Source organism: Ostrinia nubilalis, chromosome 16, assembly GCF_963855985.1.
Source record: "Ostrinia nubilalis chromosome 16, ilOstNubi1.1, whole genome shotgun sequence".
Lineage (NCBI taxonomy): Eukaryota > Metazoa > Arthropoda > Insecta > Lepidoptera > Crambidae > Ostrinia > Ostrinia nubilalis.
The window spans coordinates 11,041,021-11,064,729 of record NC_087103.1 but is presented as its reverse complement, the minus strand read 5'-3'; the positions used below and the strand labels follow the sequence as shown (position 1 = coordinate 11,064,729).

General features: G+C 36.1%; 2 protein-coding genes across 3 annotated transcripts; one reads left to right on the top strand and one right to left on the bottom strand.

The window, feature by feature from the left end:
- Nucleotides 1-1,883: 1,883 nt before the first annotated feature.
- Nucleotides 1,884-6,683, top strand: LOC135079386 (ubiquitin-like protein 7). Of its 2 annotated transcripts, none has more exons than XM_063974042.1 (8): nucleotides 1,884-2,130; nucleotides 2,269-2,483; nucleotides 2,600-2,828; nucleotides 3,005-3,135; nucleotides 4,351-4,474; nucleotides 5,831-5,959; nucleotides 6,185-6,301; nucleotides 6,477-6,683. In XM_063974042.1, exons 1-8 carry the CDS (start codon nucleotides 1,980-1,982, stop codon nucleotides 6,530-6,532), a joined length of 1,152 nt encoding a protein of 383 aa, XP_063830112.1. In that variant the 5' UTR covers nucleotides 1,884-1,979; the 3' UTR covers nucleotides 6,533-6,683. The 2 variants fall into 2 exon arrangements, with proteins under 2 accessions (XP_063830112.1, XP_063830111.1); XM_063974041.1 differs by having other exon boundaries at nucleotides 2,600-2,834.
- Nucleotides 6,680-23,705, bottom strand: LOC135079385 (uncharacterized). Its single transcript, XM_063974040.1, has 3 exons — nucleotides 23,517-23,705; nucleotides 23,274-23,408; nucleotides 6,680-8,941 (listed from the first exon to the last, which is right to left on the bottom strand). Exons 2-3 carry the CDS (start codon nucleotides 23,402-23,404, stop codon nucleotides 7,303-7,305), a joined length of 1,770 nt encoding a protein of 589 aa, XP_063830110.1. The 5' UTR covers nucleotides 23,405-23,408; nucleotides 23,517-23,705; the 3' UTR covers nucleotides 6,680-7,302.
- Between the last annotated feature and the right edge of the window lie 4 nt (nucleotides 23,706-23,709).

The following is a 23,709-nucleotide window of genomic DNA, read 5'->3' as shown; positions in this document are numbered from 1 at the left end:
TGGTTTAAGTAAATTGGATGCGATTCAATCTAAAGCGCTAAGGATTATAGCTGGTGCTATGAAATCGAGTCCAATCAATGCCTTGCAAGCTGAATGTGTTGAGCCCCCATTGAAATTACGCCGCCAATATTTATGTGACAAGTATCTTTTCCGTGTACTTCAATTTGCTGACCATCCTATATATAGCAAACTCAACAGACTTAATGATTTAATTGATACTTCCTCTTATTGGTCACGTAAATCTCCTCCTTGTGTGATTATTAGTTTTCGTAAATTTATATCAATCCAAGCCCCAATTCACAGAACCTCCTTTCTTCCGATATTTTCTGTAAATTTTGAATCCCTTATTCTTACTCCGACAATTCATTTCAACCTAGACATACATAAGGATGACTACAATGCTAACATTAAGTTCAATCAGATCGTAGACGAACACTGGGGCGATTGGCATCATATCTATTGCGATGCATCTAAGCACTCTCCAACGGGTCATGTTGGCGTTGGCGCATACCATAAACAATATCATATTGTCCAGAAAATAAAACTCCGTCCAGAATCATCAGTCTTTACAGGAGAATGTTTTGGACTGTTTAAGGCTTTAGAGTATGCTCTCCTTATGAAATTAAACACAACTGTAATATTTTGTGACTCTAAAAGTGCTTTGCAGGCATTACATAAATTTCCATTTAAGAACAATACTAATTATCCTATTATTACAGAATGCAGGAAATTACTTCACAAATGTAGTCTTAACAGTCATTTAATTAATTTTGCGTGGATTCCTAGTCATACCAATATTCCAGGAAATGATAAAGCTGATAAGCTGGCCAATGAAGCGGTTGAGTGTGGAGATATACATCCGTACACAAATTATTGCCATGACTTAACGGCAGCCCTTCCCAAAGCTTATCTCAAATCTGCCTGGGATGAGAATTGGGAGTTCACTAGCCAATCTAAGGGGAAACATTACAAGCTCATTCAACCATCCATCCTTTGTAAACCATGGTTTGTTAAAATTAATCTTTCCAAAACAGTTACTACCATTTTAACTAGAATGCGACTTGGTCACGTGTGCACTCCAGCACACTTGGCTAAAATTCATGTACTTGATTATGATTCGTGCACTTGTGGTTCTGGCGTCGGAGACTTAAATCACATATTTTTTTACTGTTGCCTATATGATCGTTCCTCTTTTATTAGTTCTCTTTTAGCCATTAAAATTCCTTTTCCTACATCCATCACTTGCCTATTATATACCAATAACATTGATGTTTATAATATCCTAGCCGAATTTATTACCCATAATAATATAAAATTGTAAATAGTAATGTATATTGTACTTATGTAAATATTATTTTATTTTTATTATTTTGTACTTATATCACACCTAAATTGATCCTATGAAAACCATCCTTTGTTCCGTTTCCTTCCGTAATTGATTCGTTTCCCTACCTTTTAACTTTAACCCAATCCCACCCTGTCTAAACGCAATGTCCGCAAAACTTATGGCAAAACTGAACGCAAAAATCAAGAACCCCGTCGCGTGGCTAAACGCAATCCGCGAGAGCCATAAAGAAGAAAAAAAAAAAAAAAAGTATTGGAATTTATCGACTGAAGTCGCTGTTTGGAAGCAAGTTTGATCGTAGTATGGAAGTTTCCGTACCCTGGCACAGACCAAATAGGGAGATGACGTCTTTCCTGTTTTTTTATAAAAAAAAATGGGTCGTAGAACCACATGGTTTGGCCAAGTAATTGAACGGATATGTCCCAGACAAATCAGTGATGCCATATGTAAAAAAACTACTTTAAGACCATAAAGAAAAAGATGAATGTCAGGAAAAAAAAAGGAATGTCATTGTTGTCAAGTTGTCATCAAACACAACATACTCTCTAATCTGTGATCAAACAGTGACACTCAGTTTTCATTTCGAGTTTTTTGAAATTCAGAAAAATATTTTTACATAGCTTTAATTAAAAACATGGATGGATCTATGTGCGTATTTTTGGGCATTAAAGTAAAACCAGGACCCATTGAGCGTCATAAACTTGAAAACTTCAGCTTGGATAATACTGTAGGACTTCTTAGATCGGAAGCAGAGAAAAAGGCTAATGTTCCGTCTACGTCGTTGGGTTCGTATCTACTCAGTGCCTCGGTACAGTAATTAAGATCACCTTTGTCTTGATATCGTTTCTCATACCTATTCCCAAACAGTTTTTTCTGTAGTAGGTACTATTCTAACTTATTTCTAACATCGCTTTGTTTGACAGAGCTAATACACCACGGGAAAATCTTAAAAGATGACGCTACGCTGCTAGATAGTGGCGTAAAGAATGGTGAGATGGTACATGTAGTGAAGAGGAAGTTTCAGGCTGCGCCACCCCCGCCGCCGTCCTATTCCGATTCAGAGTTACAGCAGCTAAACACATCTCTCAGGACCTTAGGTTGTACGCCTAATGCTCCTGGGTGGACCAGAGCTATGCAGGTATGGAATGAAAACTATAAGGTTGATAATTGCTTGTTTCATTTAGAGTAAAACAAAAAATAAAAGAACTGTAGCCTTTTGCTTGTGACTGTTGTGACTTTTGACTGGTGTTTCAGCTCCTGAATGATGAGAATGCCATGGCAGAGATATCAGAGAGCGTACCGTCTCTGGTTGAGGACTGTTCGACGTTGTCCATTCTTCACGAAGTGGAACTACTGGCAGCGCTCGGAGCCAACGTGCAGACAATGCGACGTGGTGCCAATGCACACCCAGGGCTTCCCAACGCATTGCGGACACTCATGCGCCTTGTGCGCTCTAGCTCCAGTGCTTCCGGGACAATTGATGGTAGCGGTCAGTTTACTCTTCTTATTAGAGAATAGATAAAAAAGTAATGATCATTCATAATTATACTATATTTATAAATTGCTTGCAGCACTTGTTTTTACCTCTGAAATATTCTATTCTCCATTGGAACACTTTATAGTGAGGTCAAAAAGATTGATTGATTGATTCGCTTGCAGTTCCAACTTCTGGATTTGCATATTCCCTGGAAGCACTGTCAGAAGACGAGGATGCTGATGAGGAGGAAACGGAAGAAGGAGCAGCCGAGAGGAACCCCATCACACAGGAACAACTAGCTGCTGCTTTGCAGGTTTGCATTACGAGTAACACCCATATTTACATATGATGTTTGCTTAAGTAGCAAATCAAACACACAGCGTTTTATAAAGCTCTGTGATTGGTTCATATGTCACTGTGAGACCTCATAGTAATGCTTGTGAGTACAGGTGTAAGAACCAAACGAATGAGACCAAAGAAAACTTTAGTACATACAATAAAAAGGCTGGGTTGCCATCCATACCATCTTTCTTTAACTATACCATACGTCACAAGGCTGTCAAATCCCATACAAAGACACCGGTTATTGTTAAAGTAAGGTGGTGCAACTCAGCCTAAATTATCAAATTAGTGTGTGAGAGGTGACTTTTAACGTCGCACATTTATGTAATCTTTAGGTGAAGGTACCAGACAGTTTCGTGTTTACAAATAAAGATGTTTACTGCAAGTGAAATGACTCATCATTGACGTAAATGTTATGATAACAACATTTTATGCAACAAAGTATTTTATTACTGTGTAATCAACCAATAAAAACTACTTGGGTCACTGAGTTCAGACAAAAAAGATACTATGTATATTTTCAGTCAGTATAGTAACAATCTGACCTTAGAGACAAATTCTGCGCTTAATTTTATGCTCAAATAAAGTTGTGGCATTGTTTTTTCCAAACTGGCTTCAATCAGCCTTTTATGTAGTTATTCCTGTAAAGTTATATTCTACTACAATCGTTAGGCAGCGGCAGCGCTGAGTTGTGCGGAGCGAAGACGAGTAGTGGAAATAATGAATTCTGATCTGAATGGTTATTCAACACACTTCTCTTGTCCGCTCCGCTTTGGTGGAAACTGGGCCTATTAGAGTCAAAACCTGATGCCCTTGGTCAATATCACTTTGGACTGGATTTCCTGTCAAGTGGTTTTGACCGAGCGAGGGTGTTAGTCAAAACCACTTTTAACCACAAAAAATCAGTCAACACTTAACTATAGATGACCCACGCTGAACTGTCCCACCAAACTCAATGACAGGGGGGCGCTACCATCGTTCAACTTATGGTTTCCAACATGGCAAAAATCGGAACCAGCGATTCGGTATTGACGGTGGCGCCCCACTGTCAATGTCCTGGATTGTATTTTGTAGTAGTGTCAGTATTTTGGAACTATACAAAAATGTAACATTACGATCATGTCATTGTTCATGTGGCCCGCCATCTTCGTTTCCTGTCGCTGACATTCGTTCGTTTCGTTCCCAGGCGGCGACAGAGGCGGTGTCGGGGTCGCGTAGCGGCGCGGGCGGCCAGGACAGTCTCCTGCGGCTGCTGGCGGCGGCTGACGACTCAACGCGCAGCACCGAAGCCAGCACGCCTACTACCACTGGTCAGTTCATGCTTATAGGCCTATTCAGACCTAAGCGGTATTCGCTACCGTCTGCGGCAGAGAAAACCCAGTGGGTATGCGGTAATAATACTGTTCAGACCTAAGCGGTATTCGCTACCGTCTGCGGCAGAGAAAACGCTCTACCCGCAGCGGCAGCGAATATCGCTCAGGTCGCTCTAGCCGCGATACTTGATACTAAATACCTGAGCGAAACCCGCGCGGTATGTACCTCTACCCACAGCGGCAGCGAATATCGCTCAGGTCGCTCTGACCGCGATACTTGATACTAAATACCTGAGCGAAACCCGCGCGGTATGTACCTCTACCCACAGCGGCAGCGAATATCGCTCAGGTCGCTCTGACCGCGGTACTTGATACTAAATACCTGAGCGAAACCCGCGCGGTATGTACCTCTACCCACAGCGGCAGCGAATATCGCTCAGGTTTGAATAGGCCTTAAATACACTATGCGGCAGTGGCGAACTAAGTCAGAGACCTGGGGCGACAAAGCTAGAGAATTCCCCCAGCATATTGGACGCGTTCAGCGAAATAAAATTGTTTTTTTTTATGTGGCAGGAGGCAAACGCGCGTACCGCGTAAAAATTCTAGATGACCGTAGTGTTTTTGATCTTGATGAAATTAATATTATGTAGGTTTTAAAGTCAAAAATTTTATAAGATTTTTAAAGTCTTATAAGACTTTAGGATTTGATCAGGAGAACGCGGAAGCATTTGGGCCTCCCCAAAGAAAGACCGAGGGCCGCCCCTTCTGCTCCCCTGTTAGTCCGCCGCTGCTATACGGGTAATTGGCCGAGACGTAATAGTGTGAACACCATCTTGGTTACTTTCTCCGTCCACCAGCCGAGTGTCCCCCATACTTCGCTGTTCGATCTAGCGTTTCGTCTCGGTCAATTTTTCGCATTACTTGCGCCATTACATTTACATCGCATGTCACGTCCACTGAACGGGTCTACGCAGAATGAGCACTTCGCAATAGGAGCATTAATTTAAAATGTGTGAAGGTGAAAAATGCACTTATTGTAAAAAAAAGTACTTTTGAGTCAAGTGTGCATTTGAGAAGTGCACATACAGCGTCAAATCTCATTGATTGAAATAAATAAGTGAAACTTTAAAATTTTTCGCCCCAATTATCTAGCGATTTATTTATTTTCCTCCCACCATTATTTTCTATTCACTTGTTTTTCATGCTGTCTTTCTCCAGTGCCATTACTTTTAGGTTATTCTTGCACTTCGCTTATTGGCGTCCTTTACATTGCCATCTATTTCTTGATTGTGTTTCTCTTGAGAATCTCAGATGTATATTTATTTATACCAATATTTCACTTTGGTCTTGCAGGTGCTAGCCGATCGATGATAACTCCGGAGATGTTTAGCGAGGCGATATCAGAGGCTATAACGCGCGCAGGCAGCACTAGGAATTCTACATCTGCCAGCACTCCTATGGACCAAGGCTCAGCTTCAGCAGGTAAGAAGACTTCTATTTACAGAAAAGAGGGCGTAGTGTGAGTTTACGTGAAACGCATCCCCTAGCGGAAACTTCCAAGAACTAAATTCTTCATAAATGTTTTTAACGCTATCAATATCGAATACGTTTGATGTAAACTCACACTGCCCCAAGAATAACATACATCCATACTACAATGTGTATTGGGCCGTAGGTAAAAATTTAAATATTTTTGTATTTTTCCAGGGTCATCCTCAACCCTCATATCCAGGGAAGAGGACTTTGCGCCTCAACTGCAACACATGCACGAAATGGGACTGGTAGACGATGCGCTCAATGTGCGGGCTTTGCTTATATGCTCAGGTAAGAAGTGTTATATTCTATTTACTTTTACTGATATGACTATAGAAACAGATCTTTTATAAAGTCACTATGAGTGGTTTTAAAACCGGCTTTCTTGTCAAATAAGTAGGTAGGTAGGCCATGTGTGTAAATATTTTTGTAACACAGAAATACTGAACGTATTTTATTTCTTCAGGTGATGTAAACGCCGCCATTAACCTGGTATTCAGTGGAGCTATTGGAGACGATTGAAAAGGATTTACAAGAAATAAATGACAAAACTTCTTTAGTCACTATTTTAGAAGTTAAACTAACCTTGATTGTGTAATGTATTGATTTGCTTAATGCATTCAGTTAATTAAGATTTTGTAATAAGTATATTTTAATAAAACTCATATCTTAAGTGTGTATTTTATTTATTTGAACAACCTTCAGTAAAATTTTCACATTGTATATTATTCTAGAATAATCTAGTTAGTATAATAAAGTAGTGAATGCAGAAAATGCAATAAATAATATTTGCTTGTATAGTCAAATTCTAATAAAACAAGGTTTATAAGGTCCAGAACAATTTTACAGTGTCTCTTATCAAAACATACTGTGGAGAGTGAAGTCTATGTTATCCTATAAGTAGTATTCATATCTGTAAGTAGGTGTAACACTATCCTATAATAAAAGTTACATTTAATAATGAAAATTTAAATTCATTACATCAATAAAGTTGGAATAAACTTTAATCTCTAAATATAACGGTTTACAAGCTATGCAAATAAGAGTATGTGTACTGTTTAGTATGATAGGTTATTAATATTAAATATTAGACTATTGCTTTAACACTGGACTGATAATTCTAAGGTGCCAAATAAGAAAACTTGCGTCCTTTTCTATTCATCCATTCCGATTCATCCTCAAGCGACCTCCCGAGCTCCCGCCGTCCAACCGCGCACTCTTGCATGTGATTCAAATCCTAAATGCAACATTACAACTGTACCAAACCCCAAAGGAGTAATTTATGAATGCATTTAATGTTTTATCTTATAGTTCATGGTGTGTTTCGCAAACTTCCTATAAGTGGAGTTGTCGCGCTTGGCGCGGCACTGCTCGCGTCGCATCCCGCGCCGGAAATACCAGCTGGCGTTGTTGGGACTGGTTTCGCCAAACAGCTCAAGTTCCAATTTCTTTTTCCTAGCCTCATTTCTCAATAATGCTCGTTTTTCATACCAAGCAACATCTTTTTCTTTGCCCTTCAGATGCTTTTCGTTCTTTACTTTATTATGTGTCTCATCACTTTTGACCTTGGTATCTTCAATGAATTGGTTGATATAATTTTCACGTTCAAAATCTTTGGCAAGAAAATTTTTATCTGGATTTTTTAATACATACTCATTTTCTTGGGATGATGATATAGAAAAGTCATCATAGTCCTTTAGATAGCCCCCTTTCATCTCCCACTGTTCATACTTATTCTTCCTCTTCTGTTTCTTGTGTAACTTTTGTCTATCATGTTTCTTCCTGTCTTGTTTTTGTTTGTTGCCTGTGTATCTGTCATCTTTTTTAAATTCAGGTTCACTTAGGGACTGACCAGATAAAGTGTCCAAGTCTTTCTTATGGGGTTTTTTCTTCATAGTATCTTTATTGATGTTACTATCCATGACAAAGTCATTATATTGCTTGGTATCTCCCTTTAGTTTCTGGTTAGATTTAAGAGAATCTGCATAGCTTATTCTTATTCTTTCTCCAGAACCCTTATCTTCAACATTATTCAATTTCACTGGTTCATTAGCATTATTGATAAAAGTTTCTGTAGCGGACTCAATGATAGGTTCTAACACATTGTTGAAATTTTCATCTTTGATTTGCTTTACTTCTGAGTCTTCTGCAGTCTGCAACTTTTTATAAAGTTTTATACTTTTTTTCATCCTTTTCTGCTGGTCCTTAATCCTTTTGTTTATTTCATCATCTAACCAGCTTTTGTTTTGCTTGTAGACATGTTTTAGTTTATTGATATCTCTCACAAAATCTTTTGCATACCCTTGTTCCGCTTGTGGATCTAGTATCCTTGGAATGTCACCACTATCAACACATTTAGTAGGTTTATCAGAAATGTTATTTAATGAGTCCTCAAATACTTTTTTACATTTGTTTTGTGGTTTATGCATATTTTCCGTACCAGACTTTCTCAGCTCTAAATTATGCATCATTGTCAATTCTTTTAGTTTACTTCGCAAGTAAGTATTTTCTTCTTGAAGTTTGTAAAGACTTGACAGTATTTTGTTCACTGATGGAGTGGTGTTCATTGAACAATCATTTTTGGCGCCCCACATGTGGCCTATGGCCACACCAGCTGCAGTTATTACGCTTCCCAGAACGATAATATTCAAGACTGAGCTCAATCTCTTGTTCCTCCTGTGCACATATGTTTTATGTTTAAGACTATCACCAAGAAAATCGTTTTCATTTTCCAGAGACTCATGAAGCTTGTTAGTGCTGGGGTCTGGAGGACTTATTGTCACATACTGAGGGATGAGGCGGGAGGAGTCATCGTCAGAATTATTCTTGTAGTTGGTCTCAAACGGCGTGGAGGGCTCGGGGTCACTATCACTAATAATTGATATACCATCAGTATCTTCATCTTTCTCCACATTTGTGTCTGCTCTTTCACTGGAAAATAAAACATAATTATATGTTTTATTATCAGCTCTGGAACACGGTTTCTAAGTAATTATAGAATTGACAAAATCTATAACAATACCCCATTAAAGTGTGAAACATATGGCCATTAATTTTAAAATGAGGTCATGGGACATTTTAATCATTACTGTACAAACAGCAGAACAAAATTTTGTTTTGCAAATTGTATGTTTTTATGTCCTTCATCTTATCAAAAATATTATGATTCTCTGTTATCAGATACGTAACAAATGAAAGTAGGTACCTACTACATACCTAATAACATAGCTGGGCATTAACTCGTTAATCCGTTAATCGTTAATTAACGAAGTTAACATTTCTATTAACGGATTAACTTTTAAGTTAACTTTAAAAATTGTTAACGGACTCGTTAACTTCCGTTAAAGTATCCTAAGTCCGTTAATCGTTAATCCAGTACCTACTATTTATCAAAAAGATACAGCAGGCACGCTGAAAAACGCGTTCTGACAAGTACGTTCGGGCTTCCAGAACTTCCAGAACCCAAAGCAACAGTTTTTGTAATCAGATCACTAACGCAACGATATATTATATTAAAATGCATTTTTTTATTTATTTACAACTGAATTTAAGACCAGAGGTGGAATTGTGTAAAGCAATCGTTATAATTTGACAGTTCATAACGTACGATTATTCTGTCAAACGCTTTGTATAACTGACTTTATCGTACGTTATGAACTGTCAAATGATTACGATTGCTTTACACAATTCCACCTCAGTTCTCAACCGATTAAGCTGTATGGTACTTATGTAAGTACGATGACAATGCAATGTTATTGTTGACGATGGCCACCTAGAGTAGGTACAACTTAGCTAGATTTAAATATTATTAATTAAAATGGCTACTTATGAAACTAATTTACTATCTTATTAGATTTGCCTTTCATTTGTATGAATATCGACACCTTCAGGTTCAATTGTCGTATAAACCATTTTGGCCAAATTGAGTTATATATACCATTTTAATCAGAATTTTTTTCTCTATCGATCTGTATATTCGATATATTGAAATTCGCAAAAAAAATGTTTATACGCCCCAAAAAATTATAGCCTAAAAGATAAATAAATACCTTATAAACGATGTAAAAACCAAACGCTAGTTTTTGGTATTTTTGCTAAGATGTATCAACCATACATTTTTTTAAGCCAGGATGTAAAACTCTCTCGTAATTGAAAATGGTTTTTACACCCAAAGACATATGGCCAGATATTTGGATCCAACGTCGTAAGTCCACGTATTCTATATGGTAATTATCTGTTTCATATACATATTCATTTATTTATTGCATCACATATGTATGTATGGACAGTAAGTAAGTTTTTCTTAATTATAAAGTTAAAGAAAGTTGATTGTTTCTACTTTTAAAGATAATAACTAGATAGGTAGGTATATAAGGTTGCTTTCCAGGTCCAGTACATTCGTGAATTTTATTGATCTCGACTAAAGAAAAGAAAACAAGCCTTAGTGTGCTCATGAATGCTATTTATACCCTTTTGATATGCTCTGTAATAATTTATTACTTTACAAGTACTATTAGGGATGATGACTAGGTAATGAAATCGAAATCTATTTAGTTCGTCAGACAGATAATTAGAAAATATTAGACTCATATTTTTTTCCGTAATCGAATAATTACAGTGTTATATTGCGTTGAAATGTCGCGTGACGTCACTTTTGAATAAAAATTCTACTCAAGCGTGACGTATCGCGCCATTTCAACTCGATGTAGCACTGTTATTATTTAATTATGAAAGAAAATAAAAAATAATGAGTCTAATATTTTCTAATTATCTGTCTGACGGACAAATAATTGAAATTTTGTCATCTATCCTTTACTTTTAGCTGTAATTTAAATTTGAGTTTCTTGTAAAGATATAAATTCCTTAGAGAAATTCTCAAAAAATTACAAATCCTTCTCCTGAGCATACTGGGGCTCTTCTCTTTATGCAAAATTTATCATAACCAAACGAATTCAATATGCGTCAGCAGAGAACCAGGAAAGCTGTCTTAATGTTTTGCTGTAATTGTATTTTTTTGTTCAAAATTTATGGTGCTTAGTTTTGTTTAAAATTATTAGTTTTGCCATAATTTTCCTTCAAAATTGTAAAAAAAAAAACAATAAACTTGTTATTTTTCGTATGCAAGCAAATTTATTATTTCTACCTCAACCAAATATAGTTTTTACACTGTTAAATATCTTTGTGCAAATTCTCTAAACAACAATAGCCTGGAAATAGTAAACAATACATTATTTACATGTATAGTTTTAATAATACATTTGAATAAATCACTTTATCAATGGGTGTATAAACCAAAAAAAATACATCTAATGGTCTTTAAGCCATCAATTTCAGTCTCGTGTTTACTAAAAAATCAAATACGACGTAAAGAGTTATTTTTAGGTCCAATATAATGGGTCGTATAAACCACCGAGTGCCTTTTTTAAGGACGTAACTCCAAGCTAACTTTAAAACTACTGAAGATACCCATTTTTTAAATATCTAGACTTTTTCATCGCAAGAATTGAAAAATGTTTTCTCTTGGTCATTTTTTTATAACTTCTCAAATAAAAAAGTTACGATTTTTTTATTAAAAAAAAAAACGTTTTTTGGCTCTCCTGAAAAGTAGGGTTTTGGTTTATACGACAATTGAACCTGAAGGTATCGATATGTAACTGATGGTGCCTGAATGTAGGCTATACAGGGTCCTTCTAAACTAGCTACATTCCGTTTAATGGGGGCATCTATACGGTACACTGAACAAGTTCACCAAATTTTCAGTAGGTAGGTATGTGTTTTATAATGATTTTACAAAGTTACATTTTCTGGCAAAAATAAAAATTCATTGCGTCTTACATAATGGAACATGCTGTATTTTTTACTCACACAACAAAGCTGTAGTGTATTCATTCTGCACAGGAACACGAGACACAACACACAACGATCACTACCACTGCACACTTTTTTGTTGTTTACACTCACGTCATAACAACTCACAGGCCTCACAGCAGTCGTCACAGCTGATAGCCGATTAGCTGATCAACTGATTGGGCGAGCTATCACTTCAATGTTGCAGGCCTACTCTCGTATCGTTGTCTATCCTTATTATCTTATGTTGATCACAGTAAAATGGATTCACGATACCATCGAAAAATCAACCAGCAAAGGCCATGATTTTTAAGGCGCGTCTTAGTAAATTTATTTGCATTTGTGCACCTGTGCGTCATAGTTCACTTCACGAGCACTACAAAACGCACCTTCACACAAGAAAGCTAGTCAAAAACTGAATTAAATCAAAGCGCACGCGCCGACAAATGCCGACAAGCCGCACGCCCTTTGTTGACACAAAGACGCCGACGCCGCCAAAGCAAGAGCCGAAAAGTTGGCATAGGCGTACAGTCGACAAAAAATAAACTTATTTATTTATTATTTTATCTGCTTGCTTTCGATTTCAATTGATTCGAATCTAAATTGTGGTGTTGAGTTTCATGGTAAAATATCCTATAACAGATAATAATTAAAAATTAATCAAACTTATTGTTTTGTGAAGGTAATTCAATGGCCTAGTCAATTTATGTAGAAACATTAAATAAGACTATTGAAGCAAATAAAACTCTTCAATTTGTTTGTATTGATATTCCAATTATCCTAAATCAAAGTCCATTCTTAAATTAATCGTTAATGTCATCATTTCTATTACAATAGAAAAGTAGATGAGGTAGGTAGGTACCTAATTAGTTAAATAAAATTTCCGAATCATTTCCGTTCCAACTTGGTATTTATTTATGACCTATCTTATGTACAGTCGCGGAATGAAAAGGTTCGTCACCTTAGTGTCGGTTTTCGCTTGCACTAGGTACTGTAAGAGTCAAACCTGCCAATATAACAGTACAAGAAACAGTGCTGCTAACATTTAAATAAATATGACGTTTGCTAACGAATAAGGTTTTGCTTGTTTATTTTTCTATCCCATCAGTGCAATGCAATGATGACATTGACCAATTGACAATAGTAACTATTAGTAACTGTTTTTTTTATTTAAAAGAAATAATAATGGCAGGTTGAACCAACAAGAAGGTTTTAGTTTATCAATCATAATAATCTTCTTGACAAGATGAATCGTCAAACAACTTTGATCTGAATAATTTTGAACTTTACTGACGAACAGTTAAAGATTATTTCCTCTAACTCGAGATTATTCTGTAACATAGTTTCAAAAGGTAATATGTGCTCGCGATTCGTTGAAGGAATCAATTTGAAAACTGACGAACCTTTTCATTCCGCGACTGTACCTATGATTTAACAATAAAAACAATTTTAATTTGAATAGTAAAAAAAAGTTTGTTGCATTTCTTAATTTTATTTTGGTGACTGTACATTGCGCTAGCCGGCGGCCGGCGGCACGTGTCTAATGGCGGCGACAAGTTCGTTTGCTGCGCCGGCTAGTGTTGTACGATACGACACTCGAGTCTTGGAATCTTACTTATTAAAAGTTTGAAGAAAATAAAATAGCAATGAAGAAGGACTGTGTGTTTATTATTTTATTGGACCGTTTTAACTTTTTGATTAAGAAAATCGTCAGTCTTCAGATGGATACTTCTGATTCGATTATTTGCGTTTAATGCAATTTGATTGATATTACATTTGTATTGTGCGATTTATTTTATTTTCAATCAGGATATAACATACGATTTGGTTTCAACGAGACACAATTTCAACGGGACACATTTTCAATCAGACACATTCCCACGTGGACACATCAATTATTGTATCATCAGTTAAATGTTTTAATGAAAAAAAAAATGTGTTAATTGTCATGGGTACCTATGTATTCGTCTGCCGTTTGGTGTAGTGTGGTTCAGAACGGACTACTATGCCGAGAGGTCCCGGGTTCGATTCTCGGCCGGGCAGAAATTGAAATGATGCATTTTAATTTCTGTGACCGGTCTGGGTGTTAGACTATCTATACTTATAATAAATCTGTAGAGAGGTCAATTCTGTACATGAAATATATTTTCAAAATAACTATCAGGAGGTGATTAGTGATCGATACTGATGCCAAAAATGCAATCAGTAAAATTTTTGTCTGTCTGTCTGTCTGTATGTTCCTTATAGAAACAAAAACTACTCGACGGATTTTAACGAAACTTGGTACAATTACACTGGTCAACGCATGTTTATTTCCTTTAATTTTTTTTCTATTATGTTTTTGTCTGATCATGAAAAAATACTGGGAGATCGTCAACAGCTTTACTTTTTAAAATATAGAGTTTTATTATTTTGACAAAAAAATACGAAAAATTATACATTGTGTTGATAAAATATCTATTGAACACTAGAAAATGATTTTTTATATGATTTCTTTGAATAGACAAGTTTGAGTAGATCTCCCAGTGCCTGAAGACGAAAGTCTACAACCAATGTGTGTTACCTGTGATGACTTATGGCTCGGAAACGTGGCCCCTCACTATAGGCCTTATACAGAAGCTCAAAGTTGCACAGCGTGCTATGGAGAGGGCTATGCTCGGTGTTTCTTTACGAGATCGAATCAGGAATGAGGAGATCCGTAAATGAACTAAAGTCGCTGACATAGCCCGACGGATCAGCAAGCTGAAGTGGCAGTGGGCAGGGCACATAGTACGCAGAACTGACGGCCGATGGGGCAGCAAGGTTCTGGAATGGAGGCCACGTACCGGAAAACGCAGCGTGGGACGTCCACCCACAAGGTGGACCGACGACCTGATAAAGGTAGCGGGAAGGCGCTGGATGCAGGCCGCTACCAACCGTGCGATGTGGAAGTCATTGGGGGAGGCCTATGTTCAGCAGTGGACGTCCTGTGGCTGAAATGATGATGATGAGTAGATCTCGTTGCAAATTCCAGCAATGGTCTGCCATTCATATATGATCACCACCGCCCCTGATAACCTTCTTCCATTGTCCGAAAATTCTAATGACATCTTTTATCCTGCTCCTCATTAAACTCCCCCACATTTTGTGGAAATCGATGTTAATGCGAGTACCTACATGAAGTGTATTTTTATGCCCATGTTGCACCCTAGCTCTTGCAAGTTGGATAGCATGCTCTCAACAATTTCTTTTTGCTTAGGAAATTACTTATAACCAAAAAAAAAATAATTCTAAGCTTAGGACTGGACTTCAGTCATTGAATTCTTAAAATTACGATCATTTACCAGTTGCCTAATGTGAGTCCCATCAAAAATTACCAACATTCAAGTTTTCTGTGCTTAATCCTGAAAACTTTCATGAAAGAAAATTATCCACGCGTACGAAGTCGCGGGCGGCCGCTAGTCTTTCCTTATCTATGTGCGGAAACGTCACGAAATCTGAATTTTAGCTGACCTCCTAACCCCTCATAAAAGCCAAGGAAATTTTTATTGATTGGTCTATGTTATGTTTAGGTTATTTTATTGATTTAAGGAAAGTACGCGAAGATGCTTATTTCTGTTCAATTTAGTTTTTAATTGTAATAAAATATAGTTATTTTAATGTTCATATTTTTCATTTCACTTTCATTTATTCGACTGACTGTATTGTGTCAGTTTGCAACTGTGTCCACGTGGGAATGTGTCTGATTGAAAATGTGTCCCGTTGAAATTGTGTCCCGTTGGAACTAAATCTAACATACGGATGATGATATGAAATCACTCATTATTGCCTATTAGTATACACCAACTCAAGTTCATGTCATGATTCAGTCTAGCTCAAAGAACTTAAAATACTCGAAAGGACTCGGAAGGCTCAATGATTCATGTGAAGTCTTAAAAATAAACTCAAGTCTCGAAACAAAGACTTTTAAGACTCGAGGTTCTTACTTACAACTAGGGGTTGCAATCGAATATTCGAATATTCGAATATTCGAATTTAGATTCCAAATTTAATATTCGAATAGTAAATTAACATGTATTCGAATATTCGAATATTAAAAAAATAAACAGAAAAGATAGAACGAAGACAACTTAGTGTTTGCAAATGTGGTCGGAGGCATCAAATACATATCACGAACTAAAATAACTAGTCATTGATGCTTCCGACTTCATTGGTGAACACTAAGTTGTCTTGCGAAACCAAGGTTCCAAATTACCTGAAAGAGACAACTTTATTGAGCAAAGTCAGCTAACGATGGTGAAGACGGCGGACGGTAACGTCAACATAAGCCGAGGTTCTGGGTGAGATCGAAAAGATTTATGGCCAGCTACATACCTCCAAACCTGTTAATAACTCCGTAACAGATGCAAGAGCTAGGTTGACGCAACACTATACCAAAGACATCCCGTATATCAGCCTATACGAGATTGATTAGGAAGACTCTCAAACAGCTAAAGAACAGCAAGGCACCGAGTGATGACGGAATAACCTGGGAGCTTCTGAACGCGGGTGGAACACCGAAACTCGTTCCGTCTTACTCTAAGGAACAACGCCAGAGGCATGGGATAGAAGCGTGGTGATGCTTTTCTTAGACTATGAGAAGGCCTTTGATTCGATCGATACTTAGGCAGTGCTGCAGTCTCTTTAGCGGTGCCGTATTGACTATCGGTATATCGAGATGCTGAAATGCCTGTACAGAAACGCTACCATGTCGAGCCGAGTACAGGAGCAGAGCACGAGGGCGATTCCTCTGCAGCGAGGCGTGAGGCAGAGAGATGTTATATCTCCGAAACCATTGACCGCTGCATTGGAAGACGCTTTCAAGCTCTTTGAATGGAAAGGATTAGGCATAATTACCTTTCAATAGCGAATACATCACTCAGCTTCGGTTTGCTGACGATATTGTGGTCATGGCAGAAGCGCTTGAAGACCTCGGCACAATACTAGAAGACCTTAATCGAGTCTCTCAACAGGCAGGCCTTCGGATGAACATGGACAAAACGAAGCTTAGGTCCAATGTCCATGTTTCGGTTGGAGCTCGATTCTCGAGACTATTGTGCTGTGTTGACAAGTATGTCTTCCTCTGACAAACGATTCGGCTAGGTAGATGAAATTTCGAAAAAAAAGGTAAATCGTCGAATCCAACTCGGCTAGGCAGCGTTCGGGAAACTATACAACATCTTTTCGTCCAAACACCTCAGTGCCTAAAGACGAAATTCTTCAATCAGTGTGTTACCTCTACCAGTGATGACACACGGCTCGGAAACGTGGCCTCTTACAATAGGCCTTTTAAATAAGCTCAAAATTGCACAGCGTGCTATGGGGAGGGCTATGCTCAGTGTTTCTTTACGAGATTGAATCAGAAATGAGGAGATCCGTAAACGAACTAAAGTCGCTGACATAGCCCGACGGATTAGCAAGCTGAAGTGGCAATAGGCAGATCACATAGTACGCTGAAATGATGGCCGATGTGGCAGCAAGGCTCTGAAGTGGAGGCCACATACCAAAAAGCGCAGCGTGGGACGTCCACCCACAAAGGTGGACCGAAGACCTCATATAGGTAGCGGGAAGGCGCTGGATACAGGCCGCTGCCAACCAGTCATTGTGGAAGTCATTGGGAGAGGCCTATGTTCAGCAGTGGACTTCCTATGGCTGAAATGATGATGATGATGAGAATTTTATAACTGTTTTAAAAACTATATTGTTATATAGTTAAAATATAGTTCGTAAAGCAATAAAACCAGCAATAAAACATTGATAATTTAAGTACTTTTTATTTTTTTTAAAGTATTCGAATATTCGAATAATATTCGAATATCACTGAAAAAATATTCGAATATTCGAAATAGAAAACTATCGAATATTTGCAATCTCTACTTACAACACTAGCGCGGTCAACTTTTTTGCTTCGTTTCGTTGCTACGTTTGAAATAAAAGATTTTTGCAAGCGCAGAGGTATTTTAACGAATTTTTGAATAAACATCATCCCATTAAGGCCACTAAATAAGTACTTACCTACATAAGATTTTTTTTATGTTACCAAAATAAATAAATTTTAATTTTCTCCTTAATTTAATCCTTAAATAACTAGTAAACTTACGTAGCTTGGGATCTATTAACTAAATATGTATAATACAAAAAGCTAAAAGTGTTGCTCTGAAAAGAGAATATTTATTTTTAATAAACTGCTTTAACAATCACATATTTTACATAGAATTAAATAGGTAATTACCTACCTGAAAAGAGAAACAACATTTAAAGCTATTTGCTTCACAATTAAAATATTCCTTTAGTTTTCCGTACAGACGCCATTAAACAAAAACAATCTGTCAAATCTAACTTTTTAAAAAACCATAGTGTATCATTTTTACTCACGTGCCAGGGTTTGTACGCGGGAAGTTTGAATAACAATGAGGGTCTATAGTGACTCTCATTACATCTCCCCCCCTCCAAGACTAGGGTTCCACCGATACTGGAATAAGCTTTGTAAGATGGTAAAGATTTGATTCAATTTTTTTATGTCCTGTGTTTATTCTATAAATCGAGTTTGAAATCTTTTCTACAATACTGTAAGGACCTATTTTTAATTCGTCTAATTTTTTCCTGTTCAACCGGTTTCCATTTTCCACATATACTAGGTCTCCTACTTTTAGTTCAATTTTTTTCCTATTTTTATCAAATTTTTGTTTATTATAATTATGTGATTTTATACTTTTTTCCAATGCAATTTTCCTATCTCTCATTAAGTCTCCACATGATATATCCTGTCCTAATCCATCCGGTAATACACCAACGGTCTTACCCTCTAATAAATATTTTGGCGAGAAACCTGTCACACTGTGCTCTGTTTCATTATATTTCTGAACACATTCATGAGCAACAGTCGTCCAAGCCAGTTTATTTTTATTTTCGTTCATCCTACATCTTATTTTATTTATTAAAGTTTGATTTAATCTTTCATTTAAACCGTTAGAAAAAGGTGCATTTACAGCTGTGAAAATAATGGGAATCTTTTCTTTTTCCAGAAAACTTTTAAATTCCCTAGAGTTTATGCCTGGATATTGATCTGATAGAACCATACCAATTTTATTGTCCTGTGACACCTTTCTTACCAGTTTTATGAAATCATTCGAGTTTTGAGTTTTAGATGTCAAAATAAAGGCATATCTGGTGTAATGATCAACCAGAAGGTGTAAATATGTTTTAGTAGAACGTGAGCCACCAAGTCCACCTATGGTGTCTATTGACATTATCTCAAAAGGGTAAGTAGCTGGACCAAGATGAGACAAAAGCCCGAATTTAAGTTTGGTCCTGGATTTGTTTTTTATACAAATTTCACAAGTGTCACAAAATTGTTTTATGTTGTATGTTAAATTTTTAGCCACAAAGAAAGGTTTCATTTTGTTCTCCATTTGCTTTATCCCTATATGACAATAATTATAATGTATATTTTTAATAATTTCTTTACTAAATTCCTCCGTGAGCACAATTTTTTCTTTTTTTCCAAAATGTTTATAGTAAATTTTATTTTTTAAACTAAGTTTATTTTTATTTTGTTTTATCTCCTCATTTTTCTCCTGGTCATTTTGGATGTCTACTATTTTTATAAAATTTACAATTTTCAAAACTTCTTCTTGACATTCATGCGATTCTAATACAGGATTCCTACTTAAACAGTCAGCTTCTAAGTTGTATTTCCCCGGGGAATATATTACTTCAAAATTGAATTGAGATAGATAATATGTGAGATCGCCGAGTTCCTCGTCTGTCCTAGCTTTAATATTTAACTTTTCTAGAGGTTTGTGGTCAGAGAAAACTGTAAATCTTTTTCCTATGAGCCAGTGTTGCCAATATTTTACTGCCTCTTTAATTGCTAAACATTCAATATAGATAGCTTTTTTCCGTTTCTGAGTATCACTTAACTTCCTCGAAAAGTAAGCACAAGGTTTCTCTTCTCCATTATGTTGAGGTTGTTTTAAAACAGCACCTATGCCCTGTAAACTAGCATCGGTATAAATATGAATTGGTAGATCTGGATCAAATATTGTTAAAATAGGTTTTGAACAAAGTAGTTTTTTAATAATGTCGAACGACTCTTGACATTTATCTGTCCACACAAATTTTTGATCTTTTCTTAACAAATTATGCAAGGGATCTAATATGATTGATATATTAGGTATATACTTTCCATAAAAATTAATTTTTCCCAAAAATTGTCTGACATTTTTTTGTGTCATTGGTACAGGGAAATCTTTTATAGCAATTAAATTATCCTTTAGTGGAGTAATAGAGTTATTTCCTATTATATGACCTAAGTATTTTACAGATTCTTGAGCAAAACTACACTTAGAGAATTTTAGTCTAAATCCCTCTTTATTAATTGCTTCCATTAACAAAGATAAATGTACAATATGTTCAGAAAATGTCCGGGAAAAAATCAAAATGTCATCGACAAAATTGACAGCAAAATCTGATAAACCATGCTTCCTAATGATATTGCTGAGTATTCTTTGGAAAATAGCTGGTGAAGTTTTTAATCCGAACGGTAAGCAGGTCCACTGATAATGACTATCTTGGGTAACAAATGCTGTTTTCTTTCTATCTTCAATTTTTAAAGGAATGGACCAAAATGCAGAGTTTATGTCAAGCGTTGAAAAAAAATGACAGTTCCTTGTTTTTGCCACCAAATCATCGATAAGTGGAAAAGGTTGACATTGGGGAATTACAATTTTATTTAGGTCGCGAAAATCTATGCACAATCTCGACCTTCTCCCTTCATCTCTCTTATACGCTAACGTTACTGGGGCTGCAAAAGGACTATAAGATTCCTCAATTAGGTTTTTTTTTAGTAATTTTGACACTTGTTCTTCTATTTCTTTTCTATCCTCAATATTACATCTATATGGTCTTTTACTACAGTATTTATCAACCAATAAATCAATATGTGCTTCATAACCATTCACTGTACCTATATCATATTTATCTTTAGCAAAAAGTGATCCATATTTCTCTATCAATCTGTCTATTTCCAATTTTTCATCGACATTTAAATGATTAACTGAAATGTTAAAGTTTTCTATTTGTATGTGTTCATTAAAGTTAATTTTACAATCATCATTTTCAGTCTCCACAATAGTGCTCGGATTCTCAATTCCATTTATTATATTTATTTTTTGAGTAACTTCTAAATTTTCATTTTGAATTAGCTTAAACTGTTTTATGCAATCTAATCCAATTAAAAAATCATAGTCAAAGTTTTCTTTATTTATGACAAAAACATTCATATTCTTTTCAATTTCAAAAATCTTTAATTTTAAGTTTACCATACCAATAGGTTTTTTTACACCATTAATCGTTTTTAAATTTGTTTTATTATTATAACTATCAAATGAGTCACCTTTTAAAGATAATAACCTGGAACTTATTAAAGATACATTCGAACCTGAATCATAAATTCCTAAAGTATGTATGGTGTCATTTATAATTATTTTAGTTTTGATTAATGGTGGAATATCTAGTTTTTTGAATCTATCTCATTTAATTCAATCTCTAATTCTGAGTTATTGACACTCCTAATTTGCTCTCTCTTAAACTGGTTATTTTCTTTATTTTTAAACCAACATACAGATTCAGGATGATACCGACTTCCTTTGTTTTCTTTTTCACAAATCCTACATGGCCGTTCCCTTGTATTTTTATCTTTGATATTATTTTCCAAATTTGTTTTTTTGTCAAACGCCCTTTTATTTACTAAATGTTCCAAGCCTCTAATGTTATTAAATAAATCCTCAACATTTTTTAAGCTCCCTCTATCAATTTTATCTGCTATAAAATTTGGAAGTCCTGTAGCGATGAGATCAATCAAAGTAGGTTTATCTATAGTTTTATTTACCTCCAATAAAAGTTTTTCTTTCCTCAAAGCATAGTCCAGTAGTGAGCCCTGTCTATATTTAAATAACATTGCATACCTGACCGGAAACCAACCCTTGTCCACGTAAGTATCACTATATGTATGAATGTTTAATAACCTATGAGTATATTTACATCGTAATAATAATAATGTACACTGTTATTGACCATTATGTCGAACTTACACTGTGTGTATGTGTTTTTGGATCATTAAATAATAAGAAGCGAATTTGGGTGCGCGCGTAGGTAATATTATTATCGCGCGCCTAGAACATTCCTAGCTAGCCGTTAGCAATGCGGCCCGCTGATTGGCCGGAGGCCTCTATCCTTTTATGGTCAGAAGCTTCTAGCGGCTCACCGCGCCGCACACGCGGCCGAGAGCCGCCAGTCGTCTCGTCGTCGAACTCTCGTGATCTGCGAACGTACTAGTGCGCACACCCGGACGCGCCGCATTTTCAATATTCCTACCTAGACTTTTCATTTCATCTTATCACCTACGTTCACCCATCGACCTACATCGCCTACAGTTATGGTACCATTGAACTGGTCTGATGATGGAGTCAGGAGGCGGCCATAGAAACTCCTAAATGAAACGGCGGAATCGCATCGAATTTGGGTACGTTGGATTTATCTTTTTGAGCACTTTAGTACTAGATGATGTCCAGGGTCCTGATGATGGAGTCAGGAGGTGGCCATAGGAATTCCTAAACGAAACGGAGGAAATTTATCGAGTTTGGGTTTGTTGGATTTGTCTTGTATAATAAAATTATAATTTAAAAAACTTTTTTAAAAACAAGCTATTATTCTGAAATGCAGTTGTACTAAAACGAAAAAAAAACCGGCCAAGTACGTGTCGGACTCACGCACAAAGGGTTCCGTACCATTGATTAATATATTTTTTTTAAATTTAAGTTATTTGTATGAAAGATTACGCGGTAATAGGTAAGCGGTTTACGATTTACGAGGTAATAAAAAAAAAACTACTTACTAGATGTCGTTCAAAACAATTTTCGTTGGTAGTTTTTATAGTAATGTACATCATATGTTTTTTTTAGATTTTTATTTTCTTAATTAAGAAGTTAAAAATCCACAATTTATATTAAGCAAGGTTCAAATAATTTGGAAAGCTTGTAGCGCAAACATAAAAGAGGAATAAATTCTACAGAGGATACAAGCTTTCGAATTTATTGGTATTTTATTCGTCTTAATATCACATGTTAACGGATTAACGATTAACGTTAACTTGCGTTAAATCTTCCGAAATGTAACGTTTTAACGTTTAACGAAGTTAATTTTTTTAGTAACGGATTAACGATTAACGAAGTTAACTATTTGATTAACGGTGCCCAGCTATGCCTAATAAGTCAGTGAAATTACGTTTTACTCTGAAGCACTACTTGTTCAAGGTCACAACGAAATTTCATCTGCATTGATAATTTATGGCTGTCGTGTAAATAAATAACAAATGTAGAATAAACTCTACACGTACCGATCATTGGTGGCAATATTTTCCGGGAATTCGGGGACTTCGTCTCCATATGATGGAATGTTTTCTATAATGGACCAACTCTCCCCTGAATCGGAGTCGCTGTGCTCTATATTAGGCCCGTCCATATTCATGTTTCTGCAACATCACGTAGGTTTATAAATCAAAGTATTCAATTTTCAATAAAATATGACCTGCGCAAAAAGTCTGACACTTTAAATATAATTATTGCGACTTATTACTTACCAAAGCAAAGTAGTTAACTATAATTTTATATCCGAAATGAACAAATATCGAAAGTCTAGGTACGCAGTAATTTTTAAATCAAAATTTAAAGTTTTGCGACATGTTTTTGTATTTTGTTTTTGAATATTTTACACAAACACGTCAAATGTCAATTTACTGCAAAATGCAAAATTGCAAGGTCGTGTGTTGTTTT

Bases quoted from the DNA above. Each gene is read 5' to 3' on its own strand.
- LOC135079386 (XM_063974041.1), top strand. From the start codon at position 1,980: ATGGATGGATCTATGTGCGTATTTTTGGGCATTAAAGTAAAACCAGGA. The intron at 2,484-2,599 runs GTATGGAATGAA...CTGGTGTTTCAG, and splicing joins GGTGGACCAGAGCTATGCAG to CTCCTGAATGATGAGAATGC. The intron at 4,475-5,830 runs GTCAGTTCATGC...TTGGTCTTGCAG, and splicing joins CAGCACGCCTACTACCACTG to GTGCTAGCCGATCGATGATA.
- LOC135079385 (XM_063974040.1), bottom strand. From the start codon at position 23,404: ATGAATATGGACGGGCCTAATATAGAGCACAGCGACTCCGATTCAGGG. The intron at 8,942-23,273 runs GTACGTGTAGAG...TTTATTTTCCAG, and splicing joins AATATTGCCACCAATGATCG to TGAAAGAGCAGACACAAATG.